The sequence below is a fragment of the Dermacentor albipictus genome, chromosome 9 (genome assembly GCF_038994185.2).
Source record: "Dermacentor albipictus isolate Rhodes 1998 colony chromosome 9, USDA_Dalb.pri_finalv2, whole genome shotgun sequence".
NCBI lineage: Eukaryota > Metazoa > Arthropoda > Arachnida > Ixodida > Ixodidae > Dermacentor > Dermacentor albipictus.
This window is the reverse complement of record NC_091829.1, coordinates 118,930,004-118,946,261: the sequence shown is the minus strand read 5'-3', so window position 1 is coordinate 118,946,261 and position 16,258 is coordinate 118,930,004. Positions and strand designations below refer to the sequence as shown.

General features: G+C 47.6%; 1 protein-coding gene across 1 annotated transcript in view; it reads left to right on the top strand.

The window, feature by feature from the left end:
* The window catches only part of LOC135911248 (UV excision repair protein RAD23 homolog A-like), a 59,804-nt gene that overhangs the window by 28,968 nt on the left and 14,578 nt on the right, over positions 1-16,258 (top strand). The window contains exons 5-6 of the mRNA XM_065443441.2: positions 3,670-3,853; positions 12,987-13,247. Of these exons, the coding sequence (XP_065299513.1) occupies positions 3,670-3,853; positions 12,987-13,247 (445 nt within the window). The remainder of the gene's footprint in view (positions 1-3,669; positions 3,854-12,986; positions 13,248-16,258) is intronic.

The window sequence follows — 16,258 nt, the reverse complement described above, 5'->3', positions numbered from 1 at the left end:
CATGATGATGACATTTGGTCTGGCTGCTTAAAATCGTATGACGAGCTGAAACATCTAGGACAGTCATTGGCTGCTGCCAACATGCAGTTTGCGGTTCCTTCCTCATGAAGAAAGTCGTGCGAGTGCACTAATTGCTAGAGGTGACTGATACCGCTGTCAAAGGGCCACCTTCAATCACAAGCTACCTTGGTCAGATAGATCTAAATTCGGACAGAGCTCTTCTACCCAGTCATTTCCAATTGCAATTGGCGTTCGTCCTTATTTCAAATAAAATCTACAGTTGCTGACGGACTTTGCAGACTCCAGAAATTCGGACTTGATGGATATCCTGGACTTCATAAATGCACTGTCAGGGTTCCTGTAGAGCTAGCGCATTTTTGCAACCGATTTTCCGGACTAAATCGCTCGTTCCGAGCCATGCTACCCGATCTTGGAAGTTACCATGTTGGATTTCCCACTGGCTTGGCTTCCAGTGACCCACTCTATAGCCTCCAAGATTGGGACGTGCCCACTTTCAATAAAGAGTGCATGACATTCTCTGGTCTCAGAGGCCGTGCTCACTCTTCCTTGGCTGACAAAACGCTCTAGGGGACGGCACTTTTTCTTGTTTATTTCTTTTTTCGGTCAACACTGTCGCCATAATCACTTAAAGGGACCCTGAACCGATTTTGACGATTTTCTACAAACGTACTGCGTCGTTAGAGTAGGTCCTTCTGATCATTAATTGACACATCTAAGTGTTCCACGTAAAGCGTGTAATTTATAATAAGGCTTTAAAAATGCACATCGCTGCCGATCGCGGCACACTGCTCGGCGGAATCTTATGTCGCCCCTACCCATATGACGTCAGTGGGGCGAGTTATCCGATTGGCTAACCAGGGGGCGTGATCGATAATTTTTCCAACTTTATGGTAAACAAATTATGTTCGTAGTAGTTGGAATGTTAGTTAATTTGCTTTTATAAAAAAAAGTAATATAAAGAGAATGCACAAGAACAATTTTTCGGTACACTTAAGCACTTCCAGCACACAGCAAGTGTCGTCTGCTTGTGTTACAACGTGCTCCGTCTTTGACGAGAGCTCCGCCGTCAGTGTTGGTCTGTCTTTTCGCGAGCTCTATGATTCGACTCTGTTGCGTTGTGGACTGCAAACGTAGCGACTTGCAATATGTCAAGCTGCGACATTGTGTCCCTCTGCAAGCCAGTAGACGAGCGAACCGGCTGCAGCACATCGGACTGCCGCTATTCGATCAGCGCCAGGATTTGCACGATTGCAGCCGTGACTTTACACAGGAAGATTACTAATGCAGTAGTGTTTTGCGAGTCTGGTATCAGGGTAAACGCAAGCACAAGGCTGTGTCCCCTTGCTTGTCGTTTTAGGGGGTGAACAGAAGCGCAAATGTGAATGGTCTGCACGGTGCAGCCACCTGGTGGCATAGAGCTCAACCACACAAAGTAGCAGTAACAAAACGTATTCTTCTTTGCTGCTGGTGTACATTTTTCGCAGGAGTGTAATCGTTATCACTTTGTTTTTGTAAATGTTTAAAATGCTTTACACTTGGTTAATGCAATACTAGCTCTTTCTTTGGCTGGTTAAGCTTTGCACCAATGGGTGGCTGGACCGTGGAGACTGATCAGGTAGCTCACGTACGTCTACGCTAAAGTTCCTTCATCAGCTTGAGTTTATGCCTCCACCATTCCGTTGAAACTTCAGCTAGTGTGTGATTACCGGAATACCAGACACGTTCGGTGCTACGACAGAATGCTTGCAAAGCACGCTGCTTCGATAGCTCTCGCTTGGGGTCGACAGCCAAGGGGCTAGTGGAGAGGTATCGCGCGGGCTCCAATACAAACGGAAGTGGACGATGGGACGTCGCATCATGACGCAGAACCAGTGAAGGCGGAGCTTAGCCCCGATCGCTCTGCGAACAAGTTGAGAAAAAGCATGGCTAGGGAGGGGGGTAACTTGTAATCGCTTGTAGCTCCATTAATATGTAACGCTTCACTTAAATTGTGGTGCGAATGTTCTACTTAAGCTGCACCCTATGCATCTACAAAATTTGTCTGAGCCGTTTCAGGGGCCCTTTAATAAGCAAGTCTGATTGCCTCCAAACTTAGTATTAGAGCTCTTTTAAGCTGCTCTAAGCCTAATAAAGATTTTTTTGGCTGAACGAGCTTTTCAGAATGTTCGATTTTTGACTATTTTTCGGTCCCCATGAGGTACAGAAAATCGGTCGGCGACTGTAAATGTTTGATTCGGATTGACCTCAATTGCTCATGAAGGTAGAGAACCCTCAAGGTCGTGAATGCTGGTGTTTGGAGGTTCAATGTTTGCACTAGTTTTGTGTAGCTTGCTGTGCCTGTATGTGTGGACGGCGCGAATAATTTTGTCACAGGCAGTGTTAATAAGACCCCATGGAACTGTGTAAATTTGTTCGCTTACTGTATTTGCACGAATCTAATGCGCACTTTTTTCCAATAAAACGGGCCCAAAAATTGCATGTATCTTCGAATCGAGTGCAAGCCTAAATCTGTGTTACCATATTGCCATCGGCATTTCAAAATGGCCGCTTCGTACGCACTTCAAGCCTAGCTGCTGTAGCTTCCTCCATGTGCTGCAGTACGTGGGCTTAGGCAATGCTTCCTTTGGCTTAGGTTATTGCACCGTGTGCATTCCCATTTTCTGTGTTTGCTCTATCAGCATGGAAGTGCTGACTGCAAGGACAGGCCAAGCTCATCATGTTGCCGCAATTAAAAGGAAGGCAATCACGTGTGCGGAGACTGACAGAAATAGGGCCGCATCACGGGCGTTTGGAGTTCCCGAAACTTGCCTGCAGGACTGGTGCAAACAGGAGAAGTGTTCTATTTCGGCGGCTGCTACATACGGCACGGCTGCGCAGTTCCTATCTTGAAAGCGATCTGCGATTGAGACAGTCTGCGCATCTAGTTGCACCGCGCTGTGTTCTCATTGCTTAGTTCACATTGAAGCGAGAGGCTGCACAAAGGTCAATTCGCTCGTTCCTGCTACCGCACTTCCTCGCTTCCAGGAATGTGGTACCAAGCCGCGCCACCCGGGACAAAGCAGAGTTCTACGAAGCCCTCTGACGTCGGCTCCGGACCTTGACACCTGTGTGTATGCGCAACACGAATATGTGAGCCCGCCTCCTCCAAAAAGGGCGGGTCATCTTCGGTGACGTCGAACGATGACTGGACGAATGTTTCCGTTCGCTTGGAATCAAGAGCTTATAAGCAGCGATTGCCGGCTGCTAGAGTGTGCTCGTCGCGAGCTGAGTGCTCGTTGTCATGCTAGAAATGTACTCGTGAGCTGTGTGCTCGTAAGCTGTTTGCTGTATGTTAGTCTTGCGGGCTCCATATGGGAGTCGCGCTAGACTGCCAATGTATCTCGCTTAAAATGTAAATACTGCCAGTAAATCCTGCTCGCCTAGTCCTGTCGCCCCAAGTTCCTCCGATCGTCCTACAAGCCCGACTCCAACTCTGACACATGTCAGGTTTTGCGCAGAGGTTCCTCTGTGTGTTAACTAATCTCAAACTAGGCATATTACGCAATCCAACATTTCGTTGGAGTTGCCCTGTAATGAAGTGCCTCGTTGTGTAGCGAATCTTTCAGGCATGTCCCACTGACTTGGCCATCTGTGACCCATGCCTCGCAGACGGCCAGCAGCCGAGACTGGTGGCACGGGCCTGGCGATGGCGGCCTCGGCGCTGGTGATGGGCGACGAGTACGAGCGCATGGTGCAGCAGATCATGGAGATGGGCTACGAGCGGCCGCAGGTGGAGAGGGCCCTGCGCGCCAGCTTCAACAACCCCGACCGGGCCGTCGAGTACCTCCTGACGGTGAGGCCCCCATGGCAGGTTGCAACTGCAGCTCTGCTGACTGCACTTCGCTTATCGTTTCTGTTTTACTAAAAAAACATAATTCTCGTGTGTTGCAACACTGTGCATGTGCCATATTGTTTCATTACTTAGATTGAGTAATCTGCATGTAGTCATACCTAAATTGGTGTGGTCTTCTATGTTGCAAGAACAGTGTGATCTCAAAATGCTTGCCATGAACACAGTGCGGTGCGCCTAGATGCGTAGACTTTCTCCATCAGACATCACTTCCAAGATAGCGGCCGCACGGCCATGCTTACGCAGCAGCCGCCGGAGTAGAACGCCTCTCCTGCTTTAGTCAGTCCCGCACGCAAGTTTCAGGAACTCCAAATGCCCATGACTCGACCCGATTTCTGCCTGTCTCCACACACGATCACTTTCCTTTTAATTGTGGCATTGTGATAAACACTTGGCGTGTCTTTGCAGTCGGCAATTCCATGCTGATAGAGCAAATGCAGAAATCGGGAAGGCAGACAATGGACTAACCTAAGCACTCATACTATACAGCACATGGAGGAAGTTACAGCAGCTAGGCTCGAAGCACATATGAGGCGGCCATTTTGAGATGCTGATGGTAACACAGATTTAGGGCTGTACTCAATTCGAATGCACATGCAATTTTTGGACCCATTTTATTGGGAAATGTGCACCTTAGATTAAAGTAAACGAGGTATATTCTCTAAGATTATCATCATCATTAACATATCTTTTCCCTAGAGTAGCCCTGTACTGAGCATTAGACAGTGACCTTTCTATGACCTCGTGCCACACATAGCACATACAAGCAAATTGTAGTCACCAACTGATTACACTAAAGCTTCGCAAGAAAGAAGGGCATTTCGTTAAGGGGGGACGCGGGTCTTGAAATCGCGAAAAATGGTCAAAAATGGCAATTTTCAAAAATTGCGTTTTTGAAGTCTTTAATGTCCCAACTATGCCTCTACAAAATACTATGGCTCAATTCCTACTCGAAGTATAAAAAAAACGGCAATTTAGAAACGTCGGTGAGCCGAAATTGAACGCCAAGCGCGAAGATTTGCCTCATTTTCAAGCTGCCGTAGCTCCGCGCGACGCGAACCGATCGGCGCCATCTTGGTCTCGTTTGAAAGCTGGTTTCCCGCTCTCCATTCTGGCGCCCCTCGGCACGCTGTAGACCCTCGTGCAGCGGAGCGATCGGCACCCCAAGCACCCGTTCTCAAGAGCGAAATCGTCGCGAGACAGCCGCTGATTGGGTGAAGCGGGCGCCTCCCCGAGGCGCAGCCCTCTGATTGGCCGTGACGCATGCTTCGCCTGCCGCGGCCCCGCGGCCGCGTTGTTCGACTCCTTCGCGTCGTCTGCTTTCGCCGGCGCGCACGTCATTTTTCGCATTCCTCTTGTATTTTTCGTTCTGCCTTTTTCTTTATCGTTCTTGTAGATATTTTGGCTATTGAGTCGCCTCTTTTAACCACGAATTTCTTGCTTTTGCGTGCCTGGTGTCTTTGTTCCGCGTGTCACGATGGCGCGAGACGCGCGCTTGACAGCAAGCACGCGAAAAGCAGTCAGCAAAAAGAGGCGCGCATGGAATAAGAGCGCTACATCGTCGAGAACTACAGCTTCGGTGATGCCGCAAGCTGCTGTGGCATAGAGATATGACTGTGGCCTTGGTGGATGCGGCTGGAGTGAGCTCGCCAACAACAGCTTCGCCGGTGGACGCGGCTGGACAGTCCCGATCGGTGTCAACTTCGGTGTTACCGCAAGTCTCTGCAGTGCCGGTGGATGCGCCTGGACTAAGCCCGTCGAAAATGCTAACTTTTAAAACGCTGCAAGTCGCTTCGGATTCCGTGTCGTCGGAAGCGGCCGAGCCGGCTGACCTAAGCCTAACGTCGACTTCGGCGTTTCCGAACGCCGCTTCGGTGCCGACGGACGCGGCTGAACCGAGCTCGCGTGCTCAACGCTTCGACGCGGTGTTTTGCGCGGAGTGCGCGGGGCGTGAAAAGTACGCAGACAACATTAAAACTTCATTGGCGAAGAATTCCGCGACTTCCCGCAAGTTCGAGCTAATGAACGTCGGCGCAGCAAGTAAAGACGACTTTCTGAGCTTTTTTTTTTTTTTTGCCAAGTACCAATGCAATACAGAGGTTTTCACAATCTTTACATGAACAGATTTCTTTGAGTTTGGTGTTATTGTGTTCAGTAATGACTGGGCTGCATGCTAAAGCATTAAATTTTTCCATGTGATAGGTAAACAAACGTGGCAGAGTAAGCAAAACTTTGAATGCAATTTTCTCAGCTTTGCTTTTTCGATGAAATGCCTTTGCCTTACAGAACTTTTCATAATGTTTGCATCAACTGATTTTATTGAATTAGGTATCATTTTTTTCAGTAAAACCTCAACTACATCCTAAAGCTTTCCATTTTTCATTAAACCCATTAGACTAGCAATTAGGTCAGATGTAAGCTAATTACTCCCGCATTGTTTTTTTCTTCCTACTTTGTTATTCATTCATGACCTATATGATCACTTTTTAAAAATTTCTTTAGCTTTAGGATGTGCAGTGGGCCCTTGGAAATGACAGCCATTCTTTGAAACTAGTTTTTTTAATTATGAAATTATCATAATGGCCCGTAAGAAAAGACCTATGTGAGATGAATTATTTTGCAATATCTTCATTTATAGATGAGATATATAAAATCTGAATATATATTTGGGATCAGCATTCAAAGATATATCTGCATGCCAATTTTCAGGAAGATATGTTACGAAATAAAAAAAAAGTTTTCAAGACCCTCATCCCCCCTTAAGAGTTGTCTGCACTCGTGGAGCCAACATTCCCCGCCGCGGATGAGTTTGCGACGAGTCATCACTGGGTAATCCAGTGCCACTGCAGAAGCCTACATGGAGGATTTTCTGCCATGTCTTCTTCAGTGAACTTAGTTCTTTAAGTGCAACAGTAGCAGCTATCACAGTTAAACCTCGATAATTGAATCTGAAGGGGATCACAAAAAAGTTTGATATACAGTAGACTGTCTTTAAATATACATCCAGTTTTTTTGCAGAGTAAATAACTTTCCAGAAATTCAAGAAATTCAGCTTTATTGCATAAATTGCTTGGAGGTGAGCTATCTACCAAACTATATATGGCATAATAAATATTGACATACGAAAATGATTTGGAACTAACAAAGTGCAAATTAGCAAGTATGCTGTTTTAACCCAATTTTATATCAAATGAGAACTGAGAGAACTCCATCTAACTGCTAAAGAAAGGAACATTTAAAAACATTTTTGTAATAAATGCTACAACGTTATTTCGTAAGTTTGCACTCTACACAGCTTTGCCTTTCTGGAAAAAAAAGAAAAAATAATTACCATGATAACACAAATAGAAGCAGAGGTAATTCCCCTCTAATAGGCATCATCATCAAAATTGTGGTTTTGAGAGAACAACAAAAAACATTTCACAACTGATATACTGAAAGAAAGTTTGAAAAAACGGCACCACAAGCCATCAGTCGGCACTACGTATAATCCATGGCCATTTGGCCGTTGCTGGTCAACAATATAGCACGCACTGCGAGTACATTCACTAGAAAAGGATTGCATGTTTTCAGGCTTTCAATTCTCCGCGAGCTCCATCCCGACGCAACTTCACCGCAGATCTCGCAAACCACAGTCAGTTTAGTAGCAAGACCGTAAACCTGATTGCTCCACACCAGCTACACAGAACCCCTGCAAGTATTGCACAAGAAAACGTCAAGAAGTTTGGTCACTGCTGCAATTGGACGACAATGTACGGAGCAGCGGGCTTCGCGACCAAGGCTATTGCACTTTCGGCGGTCAGATCTTCAACAAAACACTGAATCTTCCACTCCGTGAACGTTGTAGGTGCAATCTTGTCGAGTGTAGCTTGCGCATGTGCTCTTATCCACTTCCTTTTCAGTTACGACAGCCGTGTTCAATTCTTACGCGAGTAGTAACTGGCGTGTGCATATGCGTGATCCGGCGGAGCAGTTGAGGCGGCAAAGTTCGGTGGTGGCATGACTCCAGCGGCGAGCTGCCGGATATCTTGCGCTGACTATGGTGACGGAATTGCTTTCGGAAGTTTTTGCATCTTCCACGTTTCTGCCTGTAACGATTCATGGAACGAAATTTTGTCGGACCTCCAGCGTATCCAGCATCGCAGTCGCGAGACTAAGGCAAAATGGTGGCTGTTTTCATTGTTTGAGCGCTCGTGGTTCTTGGAACCAATCATCACTCTCCGCCTTGGTCATCGCCGATATTCTAATTGACATTAAGAGAAAGAAATAGAGCTCGGCAAGGAATGTATACGTAGGTTAGATAGCCGGTGGACCATTAGGGTTACAGAATGGGTGCCAAGAGAAAGGAAACGCAGTCGAGGACGGCAAAAGACTAGGTGGGGTGATGAAATTAAGAAATTTGCAGGCGCACATTGGAATAAGCTCAACACAGGAGCAATTGAAGATGGGAGGCAGGGACCTTCGTCCTGTAGTGGACTTAAAATAGGTTGGTGATGATGATAATGCTGGCATTCTTCCAGTTCTCTGGGGCCCTTGAAGTCGATAGACAGTTTGTATAAAGGGCCACCAATTTTTCAAGCATTATGTCTCCCCTAGCTTTGATTAAATCGACTGTTATTCCATCTTCTGCCGCATTTCCCCGTTTCATGTCTTGCAAGCCCCTTATAACTTTATCGCTAGTTATAGAAGGATGCTCGGTAACCTGTTTATTACTACTTTGTATGGAGGCATCATGACTGCTCCGTGCGCTGTTCAGGTCAGTTACTCCGCCTTTGTAATCCTCGCCAATAGCTTTTAAACTCTGAACGCACATTGCCGGTCCCAAAATAGTTTAAGCTCTGAACGCACGATGGTGGTCCCCAAAGTCGGCTTCACCTCAATACAGAATTGCTACACGTTGAAGCATACCAAGAGTGGGAAGGGGCAATTCTCACAGGACACAGTATGTATTCCTTAATTATGCACGCATGCACCCGCCGTCTCCTATCACTGTACTAGCATCGATATGCCTAATAAGTGTACTGGCAGACATTCAGAGCTATTTCGGACGTGCCTGTGGCGATTTGAGCCCTTGGGGTAAGTAAAAGACATGCAATTCTTTTTTCTAACGTCACAAGACCCGGGAAGTCCGAAAAATCGGACGTTGACTGTATAAATGTTCAGTGTGAACACGTGGGGGCCATTGGGAAAGAATACAGAAAAGGAGGACCGTTTGAGTATTTGTCGCTGGCTAAAGTGCATTCTGCAGTCACATTTTATATGTATTCTTGAACTTATTTCCTGTGACCAGATATTGCAGCCAATTTTCGCAACATCATTGTGCACTTGCGACTTAGCTCTCGGTGCACCCAGAAGTTCGTCACCCATTGGGGTTACGAACTTCCTCTACAATGGATATGACATTGCACTGTTGAGCTCCAGATTGCGGGTTTGCTTGCAGCTGCAGCCGCCGCATATTGAGGAGAAAGAAATGCAAAAATGCATTTAATGCAAAAGTAAAATTTGCTTGCACAACATTTTTATGTTGTGCCATGCTCTATTGAATCATTTGAAAGTGGGCGAGAACCTACGACACTGTTTATTGCTTTTGATAGCTGCAGATTTACGAGGACCGAGGTCTAATGTGCTGCACGGCAAGCGCCGCCACTTCGATAACAGCAGAAAACGAAACTTCAAGTAGCGAGCTAAGCGGGTGCCGAGCTGGCGGTAACGGCGCCGGCACAGAGGCACGCGTGCGCGGAGACCGTTGAAGATGAGGGAATTGCGAGGGAGTTGAGAGGGAGGGCGAGGGGAGCGTAGTTGCGAGGAAGAGCGGGAGGGAAGAGTATTTGCTTTCCCACCAGCTTGCTAGATGGCACTACTGACCTCTGCCACCAGAGCAGTGGAGTTGCCGAGGCCAGGACTGGGCCTCCGCTGCTGCTTCCCCTCTGATGCTCACACGTTTTTTGCCAGTTCTGCTGACAGATGGGTACTGTGTTTACCTTCTTCGTCCTGCGTTTTCTTAACACGAGTTGTGTCTTATCAAGATGACGAAGTCATTGCCACTGATCATAAACATGCTGGTGTGCTTCCGTCTGTTATGGCGTTGCCGCATTCAAAAGACAGAGAATAAGGTACTGGGTGTCACGTTTGTGTCCTTGTATTCAAGGTCTGTCTTGTCATACATAATCGGATAAGGTGCACTGTCACCAACATCCTTTCCATCGGGACGTCACGGTTTAGATGCGTCATTGTAAAAAAGCAAGTGCAAACGAGACCAACCAAGCCAACCAAAGCAAGTGACAGCGAGAGCTGATCCGAGCAGACGATAGTGCGAAAGAAGCGGTCCGGCTGAACGAGAAGCGAGTACTACGAATAAAGCAGGCGGGCGGGGCCGCATGATAGCTGTTTCCCGCGCATGTCACTGTAGTGGCAACTCTTATTGGTCTCCTCCGCTCGCAGCTCGTTTGCCGCCGCTGCAAGCGACGAAAAATTGACCGAGGACCGATCCTTCCCGCGGCGCGCGTTTTGCTGCTAGTGTGACTAGGTCATTACGGTGCAATGCACAGACGGCGACCTTGCCACTTGACAGTGGGTGAAATTGCGACCACGGTTTTTCTTTCTTTCCTTTTTTGTTATTTTTTCACGCACGGCATTGAGAGGCTTTTCCTAAGCTTTTCCTCTATGCGGGGTCAGAGCAATGCTGGTCGGAGGTGCTGCTGTGGGATTTGGCGCGCTTCTGAAAGTACTATTGTCGGAGTGCGGTATGTTCGAATTAACGGTCGCAAATCCTTGCACGTTCGAATTACTGGGCGTTCTTAAGTTCATCGCTGTATCCAAAACAATCTGCATGCCTTCCGACAGCTAAGCAACCTAATCATTGCATGTCTTATCGCACTTTCCGAAATATGTGCTGCCTTTGTTGCTGTTCTGTCTTTGTCATGATCGTTTTGATAATGGACAAAATGAACCCGGACAAACTTAGTACCAACTGAGGCAATGCCAGCTGACTTTGAATTCCCGTTCAACCATTCTGTAGTTCAATTAACCATTCAAATTTTACCATTCTGCGAATTCCAGTGTTCGGGTGCTGTGTGTTCATCCCTACATTAGATTGACGTGGGGGAGTGCATGCAGTAGGGCAGAGGCACTCGTAGAGACAGCCTGCAATTGCATCAGCCGGGGGCGGCTTGTCTTCGGCAGGCTTGGCACTTCTTTCGCACTGAAGACAACAAACTGAGACGCTCGCTCGCATGGTTTTGAGCACAAAGGACTCTGCGGTGCATACAACATGTGGCACTGTGTAGGTCTCTACAATGAAAATATCGAATATTTGGAAAGTCAAATTGTAAATGTTCGATTGGTATATCATAATATTAGAGCGTCCACTATTTTATTCGATATTTAAATATTCACACACCCCTACTTATCAGCGTGTCGGGAGCATGCCAGTGGAACACTTCAAGCCTCTGATTTTGTGTAGTGGCATGTTCATAAAGCACCATTAGGGCAAACAATCGCCAAGAACAGGAGACCAATGCAGAAGTGTATGCATTTAGGCTGGTTGGTTCATTACTTGTTCCCATCCTGATGTACACGGAAAGAAAGATGTCTGTAGCAGCAACAAGTGCTAGTCCTGTTGTGCTCGTTTTCTTGTTTTTTCTTCCTGTGCGCTGCTTCAAATTAATTCAAAGAAGACCACTTTGTGGGGACACTAATGTTCCCAGTCAGAAATGTCGTAAGCTACTTGGCTGTCAAGACCCGGTGGCGGCTGAGCAGAATGCTTAGAAACACGATGGGAAAGTAATCTGGGCAGAAGGAAACGTAGTCATGCTTTCGTGTGAGCTTGATATAAGCTATGTTGTGTTTTTCATAGGTTCGCGTATGAATAACCTTTAATAGATGACGCAACACACCAGAAAATGTTTCTTCTTGCCGAGTTCTGGTATTGAATATGGAGATGCTGGCTAAATATCTTAGGCCAGTGGTTTACAGCCACGGATGTGTCGAGGACCCCTTGTGGACTGGTGGAAGTGATGAGGGACCCTTTGCAGTGACCGTGGGGGGGTATAAGTTAACAAAACATGCGGTGGGAAATAGATACCTTTTATTGCTACCTAGCAAAGAATGGTAAAACAAAAGTGCCACGTCAATACGATCTGGACAGTATGTCAGTACATGGTCACACTTAAGCAGAGCTGAATATCTGCAGCCACATTCAACCTGTTTCTGTATTTGCTTGTCAAGTATGCAAGCAAGCCTGGAGAAAGCATGCTGACATGCCTATCATTGAAAACTCCAAAAAAAGCTTTACAGCCTTCTCATGGCGAAGGCAAAACATTTATGCTTGCTTGCAGTAGCCAGGCCAGCAAAAAAAGAAAAGGGGGGGGGGAGATGGTATTACCCCTTTGTTTTTAATTTGCGGCAGTGAGTATCGTGGGCCCCAAAAAATAGCTTTCTCTACCCCCATTTGGGAACCACTGTCTTAGGCCAACACCAAATGACAGGCCACAAGCGCAACTTGTTGAATTAGAGCTGGGATGTAGGACGAGGAAGAAGAAATTTGGTACTTGCTTTCTTTTGAAAGTGCAATCAGAGGTGACGTATTGATGCAAGATGTGCAACGTCAATGGTATCACACAGGTAATGTAAAGCAACTCCAGTGTGCACTCGCGGTTGCCATACGACGAGAGCTCTCTCTAAAAGTTCCAATGAAAGCCACAGGTGGCTTGGGGTGAAACTCTCTTCAGGTTTTGCCTTTGATGGAGGCTGTTGTTGAAAAAGTTTATGCAAAATATTTGCTCATAATTTTCTTCGAACGTGCTGTTCTCATGGTATTTTGCACATTTAGGTGGAAAACAAACATTTCCTCTGGGTATATAAATATACATCTCATCCTTAAAGAGTTACAGTGATACGTGATTTTCTTACCGTTTTGTTATCAGTGCTAGATGGCGTCAAGTTGCAGAGATGACCTTCATATGCGTTTTATTACCTGGGCTCGACGCCACTTTCTTAGCCATCAATTGTAGACCGTCTCGAATGGTGGCCAGAATTGGAACGTAGTCTGGTTACTGATGTGGGAACCTCTGTGCAGGGCATACCCCCGTCGCAGCAGGACCCAGCGGAAGAGAGCCAGGGTGCTGCGGAAGAGTCTGAGGGCACCCCTAGGAGTGTGCCAAGTGACACGGCCATGTCGTCGCCACAGTCGCAGCATGGCACCGGCGGTGGTGGTGGTGGTGGTGGGACCCCGAGCGGGCCACTCCTTGAGGCCTTGGCCGCAGAGGGCGCCGGTGGAAACCCTGAAGACCCGCTGGCCTTCCTTCGGTTCCAGCCACAGTTTCAGCAGATGCGGCAGGTGAGCAGAATGCTGTGCTCCATAGCAAAATAAGGACAAGACTTAACGGGCAACTGCAGGGAAACTATGGACCATGTAAAAAACCTAGTTTAAGATAGTGTAGATAGAAAGAACCTTCATGCAAAATTTGGCGTTTGAAAAGTGAGTGCAACTGTCACGAAAAACTCACAAGAACAGTTGTTTTTCATACCAAACTGAAAAAAAAACCAAAGAAACGCCGTCATTATTGCTCTCCGCAAGTGAGACATGACCTAGAATGTGCGGCTCCTTGGTGTCACTTCTAAGATCCTTAAAGGCAACGCCCGCGGCCCTCTGAAGAATGTAGGAGGTGGCATGCAGGGACTTGCGTCATGCAGTGAAACTTTATTAATCCGACCTTTGCTAATTGTCAAAATCCAATAATTTGGACTCGTCCAATGGCCCTAACAGGTGTGCACTTTATTTAATGACATCAAACTCTCATTAATTCAGGCATACTACAGTGAAACCTCGTTAAACCGTAGTCAGCCGGAGCTCGGAAAAAGTACGTACTAAACGGTAGTACTGTTTAAGCGAAATAGCATGAGATCGCCCACTTATCTGTCGAAAACGGAACTCAGAGAGAGTGCGATGAAAGGGGAAAAACATGCAGTATTTATTCACTTCGCGGGACGTAAATGTTATTTTCGTTTGATATCGCGGCGGCCTAGCACGACGACAGCGGCCTCAAACTTAAGCTGCGTGCCAGCTTCTCAGCCAGCCCCCCTCCTCTCGGCAAACAGTCGCACGGCAGATTCCTCATTGGCGTTACGTATTTTCCGTGCACGCGCGCAGTAGTGCTGCATAAGTACCGGGGCGCCTTTTTCATTGCCGGGTGCCGGAGTTCGGAAAACTTTTCGTTTGGAATAGTTACGTTATCGCGCCCCTGTTCTCCTTGCGACGATCGCATTCATGAGGCTGACGTAACGCGCAGCTTCTGCCACTGTCGGGCCTAAATAGCCCGTGCTGTCACTTTCCGTGCCGTCCTAATCACTGTCGCTAGTTGACACTTCGGCAACAACAGCGGCAACGATGGTGAAAAGTCGAACCTCGTAGCCGACATCTCTCTTCGCGGTCGCAGCAGCGCTGCCGAGCAACTTCACATTCCAAATGCCACACACTGTAGTCAACAGCAGATCCATATCGCGGGCCAGCGCCAACTTCTTCGTGTCACGTTCGGTAGCACGGACGATGTCTAATTTTTCTTCTATGCTGAGCACCCGGCGTTTTATTTATCATAGCTTCGGCATGACGCGAGTCCTCGCTTGCACGACGCCACAACGCTCTCCGGCACGGCGTCCATGCGGCGTCGAAATGATGTTGATGTTGATGCGGCTTCACGTGCAAACGCACAGGGCGCTTGGAGGCCGTTGTACCGATCTCTGAGGCTTGTTGTTCCGCCGGGCCGCCCGATAAAGACGACGCACCGCTGTGTTTGCGCGACGAAAAGTGGAAACGCTACGTTTTAACCGATGCGTACGCAATAAGCTGGTACGGTTTATGCGGATACAAAATACATTATGTTCAATGGCCGCTGAGTCGGGGAATTGACTTTACTACTTTTAAACCGAAACTACTGTTTAAGCGGGTACGGTTTAACGAGGTTTTACTGTATATCTTTGTGCATATAACCTGCACCGAAAATTCAGAAATTTATCAGCAATGTCTTGGTGCAGATTATATGCGAAGTTTGCCTTGAGGCGTGGCTTCCCAACGACGTAGTGCATGCTGCCGTAACTATGGTGTGCATCGCCATAGTCAGCACTGGAAAGTGCACAGGAATGACAGGAACGAATGCTTCATGCCTCTTTGAGCCTTTACAGTGCAGTCCACTTACAGTCAAACCCGACTATATCGAACCTGTTTACATCTAGTCATCCTGTATATCCAGCAGTTTCTGAACACTGCATAGTTACAATGAGTATATGTAGCAAACATTACGCTTACATCGAACAAAAATAGCAGTGACTCCCGATATATCAAACGTCAAGCGGCCAAAAGTGCCCCGAAAGTTGGCTTTCTCTCGTGGCAGCGCGGAAACCTGGCAGTGCTGCTGTATCCACCCGCTCTGCCTCGTTACCGCGCCGCGTTGTGGGAGTCGTTGACACCCCCCTGCAAAACATGATCCTGACCTGCCTGCAGAGCATACTCAGACAACCAATCGGAGGCTCTTGTGCCCGCGTTGTACAAGACGGTGAAAGTGCGATTGGTTTTGCTGCTTTTCTGGTTCATTGTGCCTTGTGGGCCTTCTCCTGCAGTGCTACTGTGATGGCTAGTGCGAAGTGACAAAATTTGCTTTTCGCCTTGAAGCTCGAAATCGTGAATCGATTCGAACACAGTGAGAAGTCGGATGTCGCCGCAGTGTGCGAGATTCCGAGGAGTACTCTCAGCACGATCTTGACGGAAGAATACAGGGAAGATTAGTGCTGAAGCGGACAAACTCGCAACCTGATGCCCGTGGCGCCCGACGCGTATGCACGGCGATGTCGAGGCGGCTGTGTGCAAGTGGTTAATCCGAAATTGCTTCAGACATGCCGGCTTCCGTGTGCCCGGTGGTGACTGAAAATCCTGATGAGTACGACGAAGCCGTTGCCGGTGTCACCAAATTTTGGAGCGAGCTGTCAGAATTTCGGGAAGCCATTCACGGTTCAACGGTCGACGAGTTTGTGAGTGCGGATGATGGTGTCGCGACCACGAGAGAGCTCGAAAACGAAGGCTACACTGCCGACATCATACCGAGCTGAAGTGATGGTGGGCACCATGAGGAAAGCAACGACGATCCTTTGCCAACATCATCCAAGGTGGTTGGTGCACTCGCATTAGTCTGCCGCTTCTGCGCGAATGTGGAAGGTTGCAGCCTCAGCTGCTCAGGCTCGTTAGACAATGTGGAGAAGTGCGTGCATCGCAGGCAACGAAATTCCCCAAGCAGAAGGAAATACAGGACTACTTGAAACGAAACTAAGCTAGTTTCATCAATAAAGGGCTTTTATAAA